At 33.2% G+C, this 21,736-nt stretch overlaps 1 protein-coding gene across 1 annotated transcript in view; it reads left to right on the forward strand.

Annotated features, from left to right (window-relative positions):
• CFAP46 (cilia and flagella associated protein 46) overlaps positions 1 to 21,366 on the forward strand; it is a gene marked incomplete at both ends in the record, with an annotated part of 73,005 nt that extends 51,639 nt beyond the window's left edge. The window contains 16 exons of the mRNA XM_082764624.1: positions 536 to 670; positions 2,064 to 2,243; positions 3,132 to 3,299; positions 5,110 to 5,207; positions 5,929 to 6,008; positions 6,428 to 6,579; positions 8,418 to 8,539; positions 8,932 to 9,014; positions 9,995 to 10,159; positions 12,100 to 12,173; positions 13,940 to 13,964; positions 14,305 to 14,407; positions 16,215 to 16,327; positions 18,703 to 18,784; positions 20,632 to 20,768; positions 21,269 to 21,366. Coding sequence (XP_082620750.1) covers positions 536 to 670; positions 2,064 to 2,243; positions 3,132 to 3,299; positions 5,110 to 5,207; positions 5,929 to 6,008; positions 6,428 to 6,579; positions 8,418 to 8,539; positions 8,932 to 9,014; positions 9,995 to 10,159; positions 12,100 to 12,173; positions 13,940 to 13,964; positions 14,305 to 14,407; positions 16,215 to 16,327; positions 18,703 to 18,784; positions 20,632 to 20,768; positions 21,269 to 21,366 — 1,815 coding nt within the window. The remainder of the gene's footprint in view (positions 1 to 535; positions 671 to 2,063; positions 2,244 to 3,131; positions 3,300 to 5,109; positions 5,208 to 5,928; positions 6,009 to 6,427; positions 6,580 to 8,417; positions 8,540 to 8,931; positions 9,015 to 9,994; positions 10,160 to 12,099; positions 12,174 to 13,939; positions 13,965 to 14,304; positions 14,408 to 16,214; positions 16,328 to 18,702; positions 18,785 to 20,631; positions 20,769 to 21,268) is intronic.
• Positions 21,367 to 21,736: the final 370 nt, after the last annotated feature.

A 21,736-nucleotide genomic window follows, 5' to 3' on the forward strand; every position in this document is an offset into this window, starting at 1 on the left:
CAGAAAAAAATGCTTCTGTCAACATGCCATTGTTATGTAGATTACTTTTTTACTTACTCCTGATATATGGTAATTCCAAAATTTTCAGGAGAGATTAAAAAATTCTTGAAGGGCTTAAAGGGCTTGTTAGGTTTGTCTTTGTAACCATGGAAGAAGAGTAAGGACTTATATTTGAAATGCTCAGGTTTATAACTTCCTTTTGTGTTGCAGTAAGAACGCCATGTAAGAAAATGAATGTTGATTGAGTCAATCAATTTTAGTGATGGATTGAAGTGTTCATAAGAAATAAACGGAGGAAGAAAGACCAGAAAATCAAAAATCTAATATTGTCATCATAACATATTAAGAAATTTTGATGCCTGATAGTATTGCTAAATCACCATCGAGGAATTCATGTAGTGATATGATATCTTTTAACATGGGTTTCATTTTCACCTGAATATTCACAAAAGAAATGAAGCCACCTGTACCTGATGTAATGATGTAATGTTTAACTTTTTTTTTTTTTTTTTTTTTTTCCTGCTGTGATGAGTAGGAAGAAGCTAAATTGGACATCACTAAACCTTTCCTGATTTCAGGAGAATGCAATGAACAGGAAGTGACAGACATCAGTTTACTGTCTAATAAGTGTCGGTTTGATAAGTATAGGAGGAAAGTACAGGAATTAAAGGTATTTGGGCATGTTTTAGTAGTTTAAAAAAATAATTTTCTTACCTTATCAGTTCTGTTTGAAATGGTAATGAAAATGTTTGTAACATAAATTTGATCTTAAAAATTAGAATCTCCAAAATGCCCAGAAAATCCCGTCTTTCTACCTCTCTTGTGTCTCTGTCCTGCATCTCAATACATGCTGTGGGAGCTTCTGTGGGAGCCTCATCTTGAGTACTGGATGCAGTTCTGGGCACCACGGTACAAAAAAGACATGAAACTGTTGGAGAGTGTCCAGAGGAGGGCTACAAAGATGGCGAAGACGTGTGAGGAGTGACTGAGGTCACTTGGCCTGTTCAGCCTGGAAAAGAGGAGGCTGAGGGGAGAGCTCATTGCAGCCTACAACTTCCTCACAAGAGGGAGTGGAGAGCAAGGCGTCAATCTATTCTCCTTAGTCACCAGTGATAGGACCCACGGGAATGGTGTTAATCTAAAGGCAGGGGAGATTTAGGCTAGACATCAGGAAGAGGTTCTTCACTGAGAGGGTGGTTGCACACTGGAACAGGCTCCCCAGGGAAGCAGTCACTGCACCAAGTCTGTTGGAGCGTAAGAAGCATTTGGACTGTGCACTTAGTCACATGGTCTAAAATTTTGGGTAGACCTGTGTGGTGCCAGGATTTGGACTCGATGATCCTTATGAGTCCCTTCCAACTTGGGAGATTCTATGATTCTATGATTCTGATTGAGCTCCCAGGTAGAAGTAATTTCCCCTTTAAAGATTTTCATTGATCCAGCATGTAGCAGCTTTTTGCTGCACAGACATGCCTTTTTAAAGGAATGTAACATTTTGCAGATTGGCAACAAGTAGATAACTTCTGTCATAAAACATCTGTAAAATTCTTACAACATTTAAGCTGTATGCTGATCTGATCTGTGTTAACTACTGCAACTCAAAGCACACTAGAAGGAGGAGATATACAGTTTATATTGTTAATTGATAACTTGATGTAATAACTAAATTAAGAAAATTGTGGTTTTATTTGTATTAAATATAATTTACTGTAAATGGAAACAACTGTTTTGAAAATTGACTGAAAATTCCTTTGTTCTGAGTAGCTCCTATTCTCTGGAATTTAAGTATAGTTTTGCTAAAATGTACTACATGTTTTATATTAAGGAAGGTATTTTCTTAAAACATTTATGTTTTAATACTGTATAACAAATGTGGCATCTGCTGAATAATTAATCTATTTTGCATATTTTGAACATAATAAATGTCTAAAAAAGGAGAAAAACATTATTGACCATGAAAAATAGTATTTATTTTTCTAACACAAAAATAATCTGTATACATTTAATGAATATTTAATATTAAGGCATATTTTAATATAAACCTTTCTATTTTTATCATCTAGAAGGAACTTAGGTTGGCTCAGAAATACCTTTCTCAGTGCAGTGAAGCTTTACTACAGTGTATGGGTATTGCATTCAGCTATAATATTACCAATGTACTCGGTCCTGCTAGTTTGGAAATGGTTGAATGCTTTGGACAATTTGATCCAGTTTCGACTAGCCAGTTTTTAGCCCTTCATCAGGTAATGCAGCTAATGTATTATTCATTTTTCCAGGTTGTGTTGAGTTACATAAGCAAGAATGTTTGTTTATAGACATTGCCTGATCATTCATCGTACAGATCCTGCCTGATAATTGATCATACAGATACATATAGGCACTAATTGGTAATATGGGTAACTAAATATACAGTATGTTAACTGAGGTCAAAATGTTTGTTCCATGGCTTTTTGACAATTCCAGTATCTGTTGTGCTTAACATGAAGTTTTCATTGTTGATTGCATACATGCAAATATTTTATTATCAATAATTTATTATATTGTGATTAGGTAAGATAAGACATTACCACAAAACATTTTAATCCTTCCCTGACAAATAATTTTTAAAATGTTTCTGTGCATTTATTCATTCATTATTTTCAGGTAGATAGGAAAGGTTTATGTTCAATTTGTCAAATCAGCACCTACTTAGCATGATTCCGTAGGTGAGTCAAGGGTATATGAATCGCTAGTGTGACTATTGTGACTATGGGCCTTCACCACAAAGAAGATAAGGAATGGCTGTAAGTCTCATATTCCCTACATCAGGAACAAATAATACATACTTCCTACACCGTCATCTCCACTGCAGAAATAGAGAAATGCACCTTATACTAATTTTCTTTCTCCCACATCAAGGCAACCACAGGAAATTATTGCAGACATTAAGCATATGTCGCTGTGTCAACACTTCCAAATAGCTCCATCAGTGAGTGGAATGCACTGAGTAGGTCTTTCAATAAATCAGATTTTTAAGTGAGAGACTGTTTCTTTAACATACATATATATCCATGTTATAATGAACATATAATATATATATGTATTTATATGATTTTGGGGAGAGAAACTAAGAAGCTCTAAACGTTTTACAGAGCTGTTCAGCATCTATGATGATGAAACGTATCCTTCTAACAGCTAATTCTGACACCAGCAGCTCTCAGCTGGCAGCATTACTGCATCTTCAAAAAAAATTGAAACAAAACAGGAACACAAGTGATCTTCTGAAAAATGTGGAACAGCAACTGACTGCTACTTCAGTGGTAACTTTTTGATATGCGTTACTTATGAGGTGTTTATATGTATGTTATACAAACACACATATAGACATATACATACATATCTGTTTCCTTTGAACTCTGTTGAACATTTTTATTTTCTTAATTTCAGGTATGGGTAGACTTGGTCATGACTGAAACTCACAATTTGTTAGTATGGTCCGTATTGCTGTGTGGTTTTGTTTATGCTAGGTTATCTGTGTGGCATGAGCTATGTAATTTAAATTAGAATTGAGATACAAAGATGAAATCCAAATTTGTCCTGTAGTTACAATTTGGTGTATCTGGTTGTCAGAGCTGTGCTCTCTGAATTCAGTACACTTAAATCCTTAGTTCCATGTGAGTCTCATCCAATCCAGCTGACGATGCTGTTGTAAAGGACCCTGGCAGCAGAGACTCTAGTCACCATCTAGACAGCAACCAGTCGTGCTGTTTGAGATACTTAAGCCCCCACACAAGTGCTACCCTATGACAAGGTTCATTTACATATATATACGTATATATATAATTGATCTTTTTATTAAAATCTCTGTTGGTTAGCCTCTAGACATCATCTAAACTATGATATTTTAAAAAAAACAAACAAACAGTTAAAAAATATTTCATGTAATTCATAGTTCTGGAGCAGATGATAGATAAACTTTTCTGGGACAGAAGTAATCTGTCATTTGTTCTAAACCATCTGAGAAATATGTGTTCTTCAAACATCTGACATCTAAAAGTGGATACCAAAACTAAAATTTGAAGACCCTCAGTTAGAAAAGAATAAAAATTAAATGAAATTTAAAACTGCCAGAAAGTTAGGTACAAAGATTTAACTGTAACTGGCAGGAATTAAACATTTAAAAAAGGTGGCAAGCAGAAGTACAGTACAGAATAAACAAAATAAGTATTTGTAGGCCATTATTTTGGATCTTCTCTCTATGTGCTGTATTATCTTATTTAGCACAAGGAATAGGACAATATTTTGTTCTGAAGACACCTTAGGGGTTGCTTCAATCTGAAGAACACATACATGCACATGCTTAAATGTAACAGAGTCAAAGACATTTATGGGGCTTTCTGTATTAGAACAAATATTTCATCTGGTGACTGACTGTTGAGTCACTTGGGTTTTCTTCCCTGTGTTCTCTTGAAAACAGTTCTATATTTGTTAGCAATAATTGCAAAATTTTATATAGTTTCTTTTGGTGAAGTGTCTGTTTTTAACAAATTTTTGAACCACTTTTACAAGTGTGTGTTACATTGAATTATTCTGCTACCTGCCTTTGATAATATTCTGCTAGGATTTGATAACATTTTAACTTCACATATAGTGTAGCGTCCAAAAAAGTCATGTTGCTATGAAAAGTGGGCTAAGTTACAGTAATTCAAATTTGTTTTAAATATTATTTATAAGTTCTGCACTGCATAAAAATCACAGAATCACAGAAAGGTTGAGGTTGGAAGAGACCTGTGGAAGTCATCTGATCCAATCTGTCCTGCTCAAGCAGGGCTACTCTGAGCAGGTTACCCAGGATCATGTCCAGATGGCTTTTGAGCATCTCCAAGGAGGGAGACTCCACAGCCTCTCTGGATAAGCTGTGCCAGTGCTCTGTCACCCCACAATGAATACATGTAAATGTTTCCTTATGTCTGGATGGAGCCTCCTATGTTTCAGCGCATGTCCATTGCCTCTAGTCCTGTTAAATTATTAAAACCTTATTTACTAGAATTGTCGATTTTCTCATGGAAGAACTGAAATTGTTGTTAATAAAATGTATTAAAATAATTTTATTTTTGAATTATTATGCAGGCATGGAGAAATCTCTGTATTCCTGTAGAACATTTTAATATAGTGAATGAATTGCCATCTAATTTCTACATAATTATTCTCCAGCATTCAGAAGACAGGTATAAAATGTCATCATTTTCATTTGTTATTCTGTTTGTTACAAATGTCATCCTTCTATACCTGTGAATAAGCACTATTTTGTTTGCTTATTGTCTTTTACTTCTAATTTTGCTGGATTTGAATTTTAGGTTAGTGTGCAAATTAATAAACAAATAAAACCACCTGCAGCTCAAACCTGTACTTTTAACTATTTCTGGGCCTTTTTTTTTTTTTTTTTTTTTTTTCCCTAGTTATATGTTTAATCTCCAGAGTTTATTTGAAAGGTTTTAGACCATTCTTGTTATTCTCCTAAATCCTCTTTATATTTTTCATCTCTCACTGGTTATGCTCCTGAAAATGTCAGAAGGAGTCCCATTTAGCTTTATAAAACCTCACATAGCCTGGTTATTGCAGCCTCATGAGTGAGAACTCGTAAACAGCTGTAGCAACTGGTTATGTACAGTTTCACCAACCGTGAAAAGTCTTAAACAACTGTCATAGAACAAATAAAAATCTCCCTTACCGGATATATAGCAATGAAAGATGTTTTCTTAAAGCTGTCAGTTTGTTCCAATTGGATTTTGCAGGTTTTTGCACCCCAAGGTGGGGGGTAATTAATGCATCATGAGAGTATTAGCACATTAAATTGTAGGGTAGTAATTACTCATGCAACTAAACTCATTCACATCAATAAGCCTGAACAGTCAAATAATCTACTCAGCAGTTTTCTGCTTTTTATAGATCAAACTTGTACAGCTCATTGATTGAGAAACCAAAAGTAAGTACTGCACAGCAGAAGGGAAAATCCACTCAGCCAATGGGTAAGTGCCTCTTACAGTTAGAGATAAAAATCATTACCCTGATTGCTTATATGTTTCACTGTTTCCTTCAATGAAATTTTTAAATAATTGTTTAAATAGTGGTAACTCATTAATACCTGAGAAAAGTAGATACCTAAATGCATGTTTCATTATCAGATACAGTGTATCCAGTCAGAATTTACAGAATTTTAGTGTATATTTTAAGGCTAAAGTTGCTGTTAAATACATGTCAGGAGATTGCTTTTTCATTGTACATACCTGTACAGATCTTATGCAAAATATATGTAAACAGTTTTTCAAAGAACAACAGAATATATTGTTTTAGATACTGATGGTCTCTCTTGTAATTTCTTCAAGTACAAATATGATGTCTCAAAAATAATGTGTCTCATGATGATGTTATTCTCCTTCACTATTAGTGCAAGCTAAAGTTTCTCGATTTCCTGTGAATCCCAATACTTTTTGTACTTTGTTGGAAAAAGTGTATCTTTACAAGCAACAAAATATGAAGAGTCACCTTAAAGAAACTGTCATTCAAAGCCTGCAAGAGTGCATCACTAAAACTGATACGGTAATATATTTGATTACCTTATATTCAAACAAGACTGAAAAATATGTACTAAAAAACTATCGTGAACGCTCTTTATGTAGAATTTTCCATTTATTCCAAGTGTAACATCCCTAATCTTCGCAACTACTAAATGTTTTGTGTATTCTGTGTCAACATTTAATGTTACTATATTGTTCTGTTACTGTTTTCAATGTCATTCGACAACTTTGAGATGTTCCGTAGTTTATTGTGATAGAAAGTTGATACAACTGAGAACAATTTACTTGAAAAGGTGCTTTGTGTCTAACATTTACGTTGTGTACATTGGCCCCAGATGTCCCCCCCCAAAATGGGATCATAGATCTCAACCCTTTATTCAAAATAAATCAGTCTTAACCAGAGAATTATTACTGATTTCCAGAAAATTACTGATTATTACAGAAAAGTTCCTTTCTAGGGCACACTGTCCTTTGGCACTGTGGCTGTTTGGGTGGAGTTGATCCAAGTATGTTAGTCACAAAATTTTTCTTTAAGTACACATCTCAATGGAATTCCAAGTTCACAACTGTGGCTCTGAACATTAAATTCTAGATGAAAAAAGTTTTCTGTTACTGTAAGAGGGTTTAGTTCTATTATTGTAAGAATTCTTAGTTCTGTAAGGAAATATTTTTTCAGAGAACAGTTATTGTATAGCATAAAGGTACACTGGAAAAGCCTATGCTTTTCGACAGGTTTTCTGCACTCTGTAAGTCTATAAACTCCTATTCTCATTTACTTTAATTTTGTCTCCACTACATTCTATACTCCCTGGTTAAATGTTATGTATTAACAAAAACTGGTAAAGACCTTTTTTAATCATTGATATGAAAAACTTGAACTATAATAAAAATGTAGATGATATGAAAAGTGTAGATCAAACTGAATTTTCTGCATTTGTTTTCTTCTTTTAATCACACGACTCTGACACATCTGGTTCTTGAAATATAATTCTGTTTTATTCATTGTGTTACCATCTTTCAGCTAAAATAATGATTATTCCTGATGGTTAAAGTGCTGAACACTTTTTCTCTTGTCCATGGCCAGCCTTTGTTGTAATGGCAAGCTATGTAAAGATTGATGTAGTTCCATCAGTACAGAGGTGACAATGTCAGGTAGAACAGACAGAAAAAAAAAAAGTGGCTTAGATTTTTAAAACACATGTACATTAAAACTTTCATTAATCTTGCATACAACCTGCACAAAGCCATGCAAACAGGGCTTTGGATAGAAAATCCATCCATTAGTACTAAAACTCTTTGACATCTAGTTGAGCTCATTTGTCCATTTATTTTTTTGTGTCCATCTATATTGGCTTTTAGAAGATTCAGTTTTATAGTGTCATCTCTATTCTCTCCTTATCCGTTTTCTTCATTCTGTTTATTTTTTTTTTTCCTCAATTGGTTCCACTGATCTCCATACAATATAATTTGCTTTTTCAACACTCATCTTCTTCTGTTTACTTCTCAATGCTGTCCTTTCACAGTTCCTTTCCAGTTATTATTCTTTTTTTTTTTTTTTTTTTTTTTTTTTCTGGACTTTCCCTCCCTTCCTGTTCCCCGTTTAAGTTTCAGAAATATATTATTTGCTTTGATAATAAATATTGACATTTTATACTGATTCTTATGTTAGAATATTTTGCAAAATGGTGGTGGCAATGATGTTGTGAAGTAGTTTTGAAACTGATTTGCTCTATTTATGTTTTCCACTTTATAATGTTTCAAATGATCTGATTTAGCCTCTGATTTACCATATTACACCCACCATCCTTGTTAAATAGAATTTTGTATGTATTTTGTTTTTTGTTGCAATGTGTGTGATAGACTCCAACAGAGAAAATAGACAATAATGGACACAATTTGATAACAGATTTCTCTGAAATATTAGAAATTATGGAAGAATATCTGAAACCACTGCTATCACAGTTTGATTTCCCTAACATTAGGTAAGACATTTAGAGTTGTTTTTATCATTTGTGAAAATAGAATGGTCTCAGCTCGTACAAATACAGGAAAAGTTGTAGATGAAAAGCAAGATTAGACTCCATTGAATGGACTTCTGCATCTTTAAAGGTATATATAAATATATGCAGTATATGCAAGACAAAGAGGATAGAACCACATGGAAGACTAATGCCTATGCCTAACAAGCACTGTCCTCCAACAGTTCAGAATGAAACATTATAATTTAACTAATTAAAGATGGAATTTCAAAAGGAGTACTTTGTGTAGAATTTCATTGAGATTTAAATATCTCTGTCTTTGTGTATCCCATGAAAACCTTTACTTGCATGAGTATTAATACCAAAAATATTTTCAATGCAATTTTTCTTCCCAGAGAACACAGCACATCAGCTTCAGCAGCTGAATCAGGAAAAATAAAAGTGAAAGATAAGGACACCAAACACACTAGAATGCAGGGTATGTGCTCTCTGGAGTATAACATATGTGCACTTTAATAGTGTTGCCTATCTTCTATACCAAGTTAAATATCTCAGTATACTTCCAAAGATTATTTTTACACTGGGCCTATCCTTCAGCATGTATTAAAAGTCTTCTATACTATACAGGCTTCAGACAGGTTAATAAAATGTCTTTATTACAAGCCAGTCTTTTGAGGAGAAATACCAAAAGAGAACATAAGTCTGTTGGTCTAGTTTTGTCTTTTCCTGCTTTCTGCTTTTTACTTTGTGGACTCTCACAGTTTGTTTGCTTTAATGCAACAAACTTAATGTGGGAGTATAAGCATGTTCTGAGAGAAGACATTCCAAGTCCATGGCTTGCTTTGGGGATTGATTTTTTTTTTTCTTTATGGAGAAGAGCAATCAAATTTCTCAGCTAAAAGTTACTAGAAAAAATGCATTTGCTTTTCAAAATTTGCATGAGTTTCTTTCTGCAATCCAGCAGCTGTCTTGTTATTTGCATTTGTTACTTCTCTGTAACAAAACAGGAAAATGTTGATAAAATGATACATTTTGTTTTTCCCAAATAACAGAAACAAAAAGTTTCCTCCAGAAATACGTGGTTATTATTGGAAAAGTGCTCTTTTACGAGTCTGTACTCTTTAGCCAAACATTTTTAGTACAAGTTTTCATTTCCAAAATGATTTTCTTAAAATGCATAGCATTTGCCCAGATTTTGTTCTGGATTGTTTTGATTATTAATACAGGAATATTTTTCCCTCTGATTAATTAGTACTCTCAAATGTATATGCTTAGAAGTCTAACAACATCTTAGGAATTAACTGTATTAAAACATATTTTTGAATAATGTTTTTCACAGTAAAATGAAGTTCAATTGTCAGACAACAGAGGAAACCTAGTTTTTATAACTAACTTCGTTTATTTAAATACATACTGAGAAATATAAAATCCTAATTGTGGTTTGTCACATTTATTCAGGAACACCTATGGAGTTAGGATTGTGTGTGGTATTACTAGCAGATAAGTTATTTATGGAATTGCCTTTGGAAACTCTGAGTGTCTTTCAGGAGGAAGGAATATGTTCTGTATCCAGAGATTTTTCTCTCCAGATTCTCTACAATCGACTACAGGTGGATGAATCAGGTACTATTAGATAAACATTTTTTGTGTTTGTATGTTGATATAGGAAGGAAGATAGTTAAAATGTAAATATGCATGGTGTCATGTAATTTACTGGAAGCCTGTCATATATTGTTTCATATCCTGTCATAGCCTACTTCATAGCCTGTCATACAATGTCATAGCATTGTTTTATAGCCTGTCATATAATGTTTCCATTATTTTAGATGGGATAGCTAGTATAATGGACTTATTTAGAAATATACAGGCTGATTATAGTTGAAATGTTAGCTAATCCAAAATAACCTCTAGATATTAAAGAATATGCTAAAAAGTAGATTCTAAAATGACTTGTTTCAACTGAACACATATGGTCTCAAACAACAACTGTTTTCGTGTATACCTTTTTTTTGATTTTTCATCAAACTTTACGACTATTTTCATCTACATTGAAAAAAATCAAATAAGAATTTAGAATTTTGTTAGTTTTCTTTTAACATTAATGTAAGACTGCTTAGAATATTGATATATTGAGCTACTTCCTCTATGTATAGCTAAGATTACGTTAAGTCCTCAGGTCAGTTAAGTGATTCTTGTTCTACGCATGAGCAAAGTCAGACTCCACAGGCTGTAGATACTTTTATCACTACCACAGACACTTGTACACTGTATAAACTCTTCAATTAAATGAGTTTGTTAAGTGAGATGGTTGGGTAGATTTTGAATTGGTTTTATAACCTTGTCCCTATGACATCTTGTTTTTTTTTTGTTGTTGTTGTTGTTTTTTGTTTGTTTGCTTGCTTGTTTGTTTTTTAAATTTATTCTAAAAATCAGTAAGAAATGCAGGCACATAGCATTTTTCTGCTGAGAAAAACTGCTAAGCAGTTTTACTTATAGAACTGCTAAGCTTTTTTTCTTATAGATCAAAGATACCTCCTATTACTGAACCTATAAAAATTTGAAGCCACATTTTACTCAGATATAGATAACACATTTTAACTCACTTAAAAGTTAGTGGGCCTCAGCCAATAAATAGGTTAAATTTAGAAAAGTCTCACTGTGAAAAATGAGTCTTCTGTTCCATACAGGTTCTTGTATTGCGTTCTTATCTACAATATTTAGCAACTTTAGTGTAACTGTCATCTGTTTGGCCATTTCTGCATGGAAAGAACTGTAAACAATCTGAGATGAGAATATATTTAGTCTACACATTCATATACTCTTAAATATCTGTTATAAATAAGACTTTCAGAACTTTTTTTTTTTTTAATTTATTTTTCCCCCTTTTAAAGTGAAAATTCTTATGGTTGCATAATTTTAGAAGTTAATTAATGAGAGGAAGCATAATTGAAAAGCTACCTATGCTATTATGAAAGTAGCCACTGAATAAAAAGAGAATCAATGGCCAAATGCACTCAAATGCATACCACAAACTTCCCCTAATTTGCAGTGCATTCCAGCGATAACTATCTGAGACTTATACTTTGGGTTATAGTCATTTGTGCAGTGAGAAATATAACACAGTTCCCATTGCTTTTTTGAAGCCTCTTGTAGTAAAAAATCAGATTCAAATATAAAACTTCCTTTATTCTTTTGATTTCTGTGTATTTCACAGAAGCTTCAGTTATTCCAGTAACATCAATGTTGAATAGATACAGCAATAGGCTTAAAAAGTGCTCCAGTAGTCACTATTCAACACTTTTTTCCTGAACACATAATGTAGTGAAGCATTTGCACATCTAAGAGATTGTGTGTGTTGGTTGTTTTACACTTTGAAGCTACTATTTTTAGGCAAGAGGGTTTGGGGAATGTCCTTGCCTTGCTGCAATGTGAAATTAAGTTGTATTTTTCTAATCTGTTGTTATTATTACATCCTAATGAATATAAGCAATCCTTTAAGAAAGCTGTATTTTCTGAAACTGCTCATGTCTTAAAAAAAAAGTCTCTTCTTTTCAATTCCACAGAGAGTGAAATTAAAGATGTTCGAAGGTCTAAAGAACCAAAACCAAAAGACGAACAGAAAAAGAATGTCAAAATGGTGAACTTTCCATTTTTTTTAAATAAAATAAATATGGGTAGCTCTTCTTGTTGTGTAAAAATATTGTTAAAGGACTACAAGTTGCTTGCATAGAAGCTCTTTATATACTCTAGAAGTCTGAAGTGGGAAAAAGTATTACATAATAAGAATCTTGCTCTTGTTGATTTTATAATGAGTTGTTTCTTTGAAAAAGCATATCCTCTGCATAATCGTGACATAAACAACTCACAAAGGGAGCTGTCTCAAAATACTAAACTACCTCCCCCAGCAATATGGTATATTTTATATGCTGTTTTATATTTTAAATGCATATATAACTATATATGTTCACATGTATAAATATATGCAATATGTACATATATGCATTCTGTATAATGCAGGATAGCTTATGCTTTTGATTTACATTGACACTTGGGTATTGTGCTGCTTTTAAGCCTACTTTCAAAACTTTAGGACATCTTTTTGTTAGTTGTTTAACACTGCAGATACAATAATAATGTTTGATTAAGGCTTCTGCACGTAATACTGTATACGTTCTTTTAATTATAGGCACCAGTTCATCGTGTTTTACCCTCTAATTGCATGCCTGTTGATACTCGTAATCTTAAATGTATCCTTTCCCAAATGATTACGTATGTGAATCAGTTCAGATAAACTTTTTTTTTTCTGGTTTATATTGCATTGTTTATACTTCACTGCCTATCAGATATTGTGGACCCCTATAATGAAGGAAGAGAGCCAGGTAATATCTATTAAATAATATTACCTCCACAACCTAGCCATGCAATTTAATTTTTTTTTTCTTTTTTAACAGAAAATGAAGTCATATCATTGAGGTGTTGACAAAAAAAGCTTAGATTTTTGTCAGAAAAGTACTGCTTATCACCTGTCAAATGGTGCCTCAATGAAAAAATATAACCTGTTTCAAGTTCCAGAAAGAAATTAGTCTTTTTTTTTTTTCATATCACTAAATAATGACCTACTTACCTTCAAGAAAATAGTTACTTGAGTAATCTTTCTTTCTATATAAACCAATTAAAAATACATGCTTTCTTTCAAGAACTTGTTACTGCATTTTTAGTTTTACAGATATATGCCATTAAGATACAACATCAGTAGTGCAGGGAAGGATATAGGTTAATTGAAATGATGCATTGTATAATCTTCTTTATTATACTAGAAATTTGCATGAAATACATGAATGACTAGGAACAAACAGTACTGAATGGGAATGGACCAGAACAGGAACAATGGAACTTATATATAAACGTATATACGGATTCTCAAGCTAATGCCTACATATAAAGCATGTGTAACACACAAAGCTTTTGCATGTTGTCTTATAGTCCTTTGAAAGGTGGAAGGTATTATGATAGTTACAGGCACTTGTGTAAGGATATTTGAAAGGGTTGCTGTTTTCTTTTGGAGTCTACTTACCAAGGCAGTAGGTGTTTACTATATCAATTCAGTCTGACACAAATAATTTAGTAACACAATTTTACTTATTTTTTTTCTCCCAGTATGTGTAATAGTTTAATTGATTCACATTTGTTAACAAACACATTTATCAAATGCCAAAAATTGATTTAATGGAGGTTTTTAATTGAGATAGTTAATAAACAAAAAATCAAAACAAAAGAAGCTACTGAACAGTACTGATAGAATATGCTTCCATGTGTTTGCAGTTTCTCCTTCACAGCAGATAAAAATAAACGGTTTACTATGTACTCAATATCTGGCTGTATGAGTGTATCTGCATTTTACAGTATTATGAAAATATAGTCAGACAAGGTAAATTGTCATTAAATATTCAATGTCCTTGGAGAGCAGAGGTGGGTTTGGAATCTTGCCTTCTAAAATCAGGGCTATAGAAACTCAGTTATTTTCTCTGTCCATCTAAATTCTTTCTGAGTCTCTGAAATGGAACTGCATGAACAGTGCTGGTGTTTTCAATGTTGCAATTGACGCATTTTTAAAATCTGGACTTAGTTTTTAAAAACCTTAAGATCTAATGACAGCCTAAAAAAAATCCTAAATATATATATTGTCATTTTTAAATGTTTGAAAATAAGATTGCCCAACATACTTTGTAGCATCTTAACCTTACAATTATGACATTCTATTGTTACAGAAGCTTTAAGTCCCTCCCAAAAAATGAAGGAAATCTTAGAAAAGTACCATGACCTGTTTACACTACAGTGGGAAGGAGTTATTGGCAACGTATATGTTCCAAGGTTTGTAGTATTCTATATGCTTTCATGTTTTATCCATGTTTCTTTTTTTAAAACAGTGATAATTCCCAGAGGCTTCAGTCATAAAATAGGGTTACATTTCGCTGCGCTATTAAACACAGAGCTAACCATTGTCTTTGTTTCAAATGTAGGATCTAAAATATGGTGCCAGAAATTGCTGTATATTTAAATGATCCAATCTTGAAAAAAAAAATGGCTGCTGTTGCAGTCTTCAATGATTATTAGGAGCATATGGGAGTATAAGTGTGATTTCTGGCTTTGCTCATAACTGTTTTTTAAAACCAAGTATTAAAAGCTATATTATCTCCATGCATAATGAGTTAACTGCAAGATTGTAGCACACATTTCAGCTACAATGTAGTAAAGGTACATCTTTCAGTTTACAATTTCAAACATCTGTTGATGAAGTTCGTATTATTTTTATAAAGTTTGTTCAGTTCGTTCTTTATAGAAGTACTTGAATTTTATGATTGTAGAAGTAGAGACATAAAAGGGATCTTGAGGTGTCAAGCCATTCAAGTCCTGTAAGTGAGGCAACATGATGAACTGTGGACCTTGCTTTATAACTGCTAGTCTAATCCGTCCTTTAAAATCTTCTCTACTTAGGTAAAATCACTGTACAGGTACTCTGGTGTTTCTTCATAACAATTGCAAAGATTGTTAGCAGTTATCAGACAGCATAGTTTTTGCTGCTAGCTAGGCTGATTAATTGAACCTCTTTTCAAAACCTAATTTATTTATATCCTGCTGGGTGCATATATCATAGAATCACAGAACAGCTTGGGTTGAAGGGACCTTAAAGATCATCTGGTTCCAACCCCACTGCCATGGGCAGGGAAGCCACACGGTAGATCTGGTTGCCCAGGGACCCATTCAGCCTGGCTTTGAACACTTCCAGAGATGTTGCATCCACAGCTTCTCTGGCCAGTCTGTGCCAGTGCCTCACCACCCTCTGAGTGAAGAATTTCCTCCCAACATTTAATCTAAAGCTCCCTTCTTTTAGTTTAAAACCATTCCCCTTTGTTCTATCATTACCTACCCAAGCACAAAGTTGCTCTCCATCTTTTTTTACAAGCCCCTTTTAAGTTTTGAAAAGCTGCAATGCAAAAAAGGTCTTCCCGGAGCCTTCTTTTCTTCAGGATGAAGAGCCCCAATTCTCTCAGCCTTTCTTCATAGGAGAGGTGCTCCAGCCCTCTGAGCATCTTTGTGGCCCTCCTCTGGACCCACTCTAACAGCCCCACATCCTTCTGGTGCTGGTGGCCCCAGACCTGAATGCAGGACTCCAGGTGGGGACTCACAAGGGCAGAGCAGAGGGGGACAATCCCCTCCCTTGCCTGATGACCACTCTATTGATGCAGCCCAGGATGCAGTTGGACTTCTGGGCTGCAAGTGCTCACTGCTGGTTCATGTTGAGCTTTTTGTCCATCAGAACCCCCAAGTCCTTCTTGAAAACTCCCTTTGAATTTCAAAGCGGTACAATGCATACATACATGTATGTACACTAATGATTTTTATTTCTTTTGTTAGAGTCTGGTATTTGCTTAAAATACGCTATGCCCTTTTGTTTACAAGGTGTTACTAAATTAAATATACATCCGTTTTAAAATAATAATTATTAACGTTCCATACATTTTATTACACTTTCTGTAGAATTCTTGTTTGTCACCTTGCTTTGCACACTGTTTTTTCTAATAAATATTTCTGGACCAACACTGAAGTGTTTGATGTGGATAGTTTCTTAAAAGTGTTCCTGTTAAACATTAACAAAAAAAATTTCCCTTCTTTGCAGTCAAGCTGAATGGGAGCAGCTGCTGACAAACTGCAGTGCATTTCTGTTCTATGGAATGGAGAGATTCTTGTCTCATATTTTACTCAACAGACTGGTTGCTATGAACATCCCAAGTGAGATAACCAAACTGAAAAATACTTTTTAATTTACACTACCTTTTTTTCATAATGATCACAAAATGGTGTTTACTTCTTACTGTATTATCAATGTATTGACGTAAGTAATCAAAACCTTTTTTCAAGATCCAGGGTTTTGACTGGAAAAACTCTGCACTAAGTATATTTTATTCTGTTGCACATATCTCTTGTTATTCCTCACAAACGGGTTTATTCCTCCTCCACTTCCAAGTGTTGGAATTTTAAATCAGAACACATTTATTAAGTTCCAAACATTGAATCATCATCTGATGGTTTTTTTCCAGTAAGTCCTGTGCCTTTCTGTGGAATATAGTACTCGGTAAACAAGTGTTCTTTATTGTTAAGAACAACCTTTGTAGTACAATTTCAGAATTACTCAGTCTTCACTCAGGCAAAGCAGAATTATCTGCAGAAACTGGGTTAATACTGAATTATTTCTCGTCTCTAATGGAGCATTTGTACACTCTGAGAAGGTAATTTTTTCTCTGCTTCTTCACAGCTATTAGTCTTTTTGGTGATATAAGACATAAATTCAGAACTATTATTTGAGATTCAGTCTTTCTTTCTCTTATTATTACCCTTGTACATCTAGAAGATATTCAGCTTTGGAGTTTTGCTGAAGTTATTAGGGTGTATGAGATATGTTAGCTTCTTTCTATATTGTGGTGAGATATAAAATTAAGAACTGCAATCCATATCGGATTGTGAAGTTCTAAAAGTACCAGGAAGCTGATTCAAAAAGCTTTGATTTTCAAAGTGATTTAAAGGTGTATGAGAAAATATTGCTGGAAATCAAGAAAATATATCTTCCTATATATATTGGTCACTTTTTAAAATGAGATTTCAGATGCATGTAGGCTGATATTGATAGGACTAGAAATTCTGGGGAAGTTTGTAAACACTTCGATAACCCTGACCCTGGGACTTGCACTTAAAATATGTCTAGATGAATTCTCCATAGCATCTTATTTTCCTTTAATGGGGAATAAACCAACTTTAAATGTATTCATGTTGTCCTCAAAGGATTGTTCTATTTTCTGATCACCTACACAACTTGTTAGCTGATAAAATTACTGTTGTCTTGCAGACTGAATTTAAATCTATTGTAATCCTGATCTTCATGTTAGAAATACTTTCATTATTAAGTATGACGTGTGTCTGAGGTTCAAGAGGGCCCTAACTTGGACCCAGTATTATTAAATGTTCTTGTTGGTCATTTGAGTGATGAAATAGAAGATGTCTTTGCTGAAATTGCATATGAGACCAGCCTGAGAAAGAGGTGGTTCAGCAGCAAGATTAGAATGCAAATTAACCTTGCTTTATGGGCATAAATAGCAGAATGTAATTCAGGAAAGGCTAGAGGGAGTTATGCTTAAGTAGAAATAATCAGTTAAACATTAGCAAGTTAGGTAATGGCTGCCTGAGGGGAGATACTACAGATTACAATCAGGAGATAAATCACAAATTAAACATCATCATCTTGCTAGGGATCAAACAAGACTGGGTTCTGTTATAGGGGTAACTATACAGGAGTGTCATTGGCAAGATAAATTAACTAATCTCACGCTCCACTTTTGTAAAGGTCTGGAGGAGAATACTGACAAACTAGAATAAATTATTGGTGGAGATCAAGTGTGGTCAGAAAACTACAGTGCAGATATGTGTGCATAGTTGTACAAATAAATATATATGTGTTTTTATACATATAGATGCATATAAATATACTTTAGGAGAAAAGGTTAAAATATTGAAGAGAAGCTTGATAGTAGTTCTCAAGTACATCAAAGGCTTTCCAAACAAAAAGGTAATTTTCTTCTCAGATATCTGTGTGAAATACGACAATTAAGTAAAGGTTTAAGCTGCAGCAAACCAAGCAAACCAAGCAAAAAATCTTTAGGGAAAGCTTTTTAATCTAAGAGTACTCTGAGTTATTTCATTGGGGGCCTTTAAGGAAAATAGCTTAAAAAGAATGTTTTAACTGTAACTTGGTTCTAACATGGTCAGATAACATTTCCATACCTCCACTTTACAAGATTTTTCAACTACTGAATTGAGTCATATAAATCATTATCTGTAATAAGATGGTTACATGGACCTTGTTGTTAGTTATACTAAGGTGATGCAGGACAAAAGCCCATCAAACATTACGGAAAAGTGTATCAAATTTACATTAAATAATATTAGAATGACTTTATTGGTGTTCTTTTACTTAATGACACTCTTTTGGCTGAAATATAAATTTTATATGAGTTGTTTACACTGAGCTTAGTAAGTCATTGACTTAGAAAAGCCAGTTTTATATACAGTTATTACGATGGACGTTATTATTAGTGTCAATTTTTTTTTTCCAGAGTGCCATTTGATGATACTTTTAGATCTGGTACAATCAAAACAAAGTTATCAAAGAATAGCCAATTCTGATATCTACAAAAGGTAAGATTAACTTTATTTCGGTAAAATTCACAGTAATGCAGATTTATTTTTATTTCAAAGCAAAGTTAAAATTTTGAGTTATAAATATTCTTATCTATTTCTGGAAATAGAAGGGCTCATATCTACATTGAAGGGGGAAGTTAGCCTCTTGCAGCTTCATTCTTTACGTAGGACTAAACAGAATGAATGCTCTGCTGCAGAGCAATAATCAACACAATGTCACAAAAAGGTTGTTATGTTACCCATACCTCCCAGCTCAAGATTCTCAAGATGTTCTAGTTAAATATATAAAACTTCTTTTTAACAGATAATTAAGAGTCCCTCTGAAGTTTTCCTATGCTGTATAGTTTAACAATCAGACTGTTTTATGTAATAAATTATTTTGGGATGCTAAGTGACCTCTTCACAATCTTTCATATTACACATCTGGCTTTCATAGACTTGAAGGCATTTTCAGTATTTTCCTTGCTTTTAAATTGACAAGTGACAGGGCTCACAAACTTTTGTTTTATGTACATTATGAATTTTAATGGATGGCGCTCAACAAATAACTTATAATGTATTAAAAGCAAGGATAGTTTTAGAGTCCTGATTTTATTCATTAGTTATTTAGTCCATGCTAAATTTCAGATAACCCATTTGTACTCCCAAAAAAAGAACATGAAAAAATGTATTTTTATTCATGTCTTTATTGGGACTGCCATTGTAATGTAGACAATTAAATCCTATATCTGATCCTGTTAGGGCTGCATAAATATCTCTTGACTTTGATGATTATTCACTTCATGAAAAAGAAAAAAAAAAAAAAAACAACTTTAAAATACTGTTTAATCCATCCAGTGATGTGTAAGTTAAAATGAATTGTGTATAAGGTATGTTATACACAGACAGATCTGAGTGTTTGAAAACTCTCCTGGTTTTAATATCCTTTTTTCCCATTAAACAAAACAAAACAAAGCACAGTTTCTTAAGCTATTTTTTCTAGCTCTGTACTTCTGAAGTGTTATTTTAATAGATTGGTAAATTTATCATTGGAACTTAATGTGTTTAATTCTAGCAGTTTCCAGAAAGTTTAGAATAATGTTCAGTTAAAACTGAATCACATAACTCCATAGATAATCAGACAGCATCTTCCAAAAAGATTACAAAAATTTTTAGTTATCATCTTCTGATTTAGTTACCATAAAAGGCAGAGATCAAAAAGAAGATTCAGCCTTTAATTTACTTCAGTTCCAGCCCTACAGACTATCACTCCCCTCCAAGCACTAAAACAATAATGCCAAAGATACTTATTTAAATATTCCTCTTTAGAGATGTCATTTTAGAATAACTGAATTGCTTTTTAAGTCTCCATATTACTGCCATGCTTATGACATGAGCAAGCTTTCAGTTCCTGCAATATTTTCTTTTTCCCTTTAAGAATAGAAGCTGAACTAAACATGTCTTTTAATCCATTTCACAGCATTTTGATTCTCTTATAAAGGGTATTCTGCATTGTTTTATAAAAGTTAATGTGATGTTCTTCCATTCGTATTTCATTTGATGCCCAAAGCAGTAGAATGACATGGAGCAATCCACATAAAATTGCATCATGAAAAGAGGTATAAAAAAGTTATTATAATTCCTTGTTTTAAACATAAGATATGGTACAAAATATTTGAAAGCATTTTATGCTTAACATACAAGAGAAATGGATTCTGGGATTTTTCTTAGTTTGCTGAGATTCGTATAAAATTCTCTTTCTTCTCCTGTTAAAAAGTGTTATATATTTATATTTTTAATATATTAGTATGCAGAATTTCAATTACATTTTTATTTTATTGATCTCATACTTTTTATTTTTTTAGTTCTTTACAGTTTGCTATAGAGAGACCAACAGAAACAGTAATGCTTCTTAGCCTTACTGGTGTTCGTTCTATAATAGCCAACCAGTGGTACACTACCCTGCAAGAGAATGCAGAAAGGCTAGAAATTTTGTTTGAGAGTAAGTATTTGTATTCTTCTTTATCCACAGATGCATTATTTCAAATGTTTGTATTTATATTACTCATGGGGTGTGTGTATCTATTTTTCTCCCTTTTCTCCGCTGTCTTTGCTCCTTGTAAAATTTTACCTGGTGTTTCCAGAACAGGTAAACAGCATGCAGGACACCCTGTGTTGTTGACAGGTTAATCTTTCAAATAGAACAATAATCTCTTTAAATCAATTTTAGTAGAGGATTTATTTATGGTCATATGGTAAGAATAGGATTTCTGTGGTGAGAAGCAGTGACCTAAGACTTGACAATCTATAGTTGCATGAACTGTGAGGAAAACAAAAAGTGAAGCTAACTCTTCAGTTATACAGAACTACATCTCTAATAGTATCCTTTTTTGTTGTTATTGTTTTTTAAACGTAAAGACATCAGGCCATATATGTTTGATACTTTCTTGTTTTTCAAAACTTTCAGTAAAAACTGACAGGAACTAACCTACTTCTTTCCAGATTTGTTGCACATTGGTAGAACAACTGGTCAGACCATCCATACTCTTCAAAAAAGGAAGATTCACGGGGAAAAGGATTCAGCTCAAAGTAAGAACTAAAAAGCTTTGTACAAAAGCTTTGCATTGCCCATTAACACAATGAGAACCTGGTAGACCTGAAGACTTATAGGCAGTTTACAGATATAGATAAAATCTTTAAAATGAGCTATGACAGTTTTGAGAATATTTTTACAAGAACTGAAAGTGGAAAGATGACTGATTTAATATTACAATTGCAGTAGCTGTATTTCACATGTATTAAATAATTTGGGGAGACTTTGTCATAGTTGAACAAAAGCTAAAATTTATGCCCCACTGAACAGTTATAAAATGAAAAAAATGGTGTGACTCAAAAGTTACATCATGAACATGACATGAACAGCATAATTTTGCTTCACAGTGCATGGTAGATTAGTTTTATGGGTATAGA

The sequence above is a fragment of the Aythya marila genome (assembly GCF_965140915.1).
Source record: "Aythya marila genome assembly, chromosome: 7".
Taxonomy (NCBI): Eukaryota; Metazoa; Chordata; class Aves; order Anseriformes; family Anatidae; genus Aythya; species Aythya marila.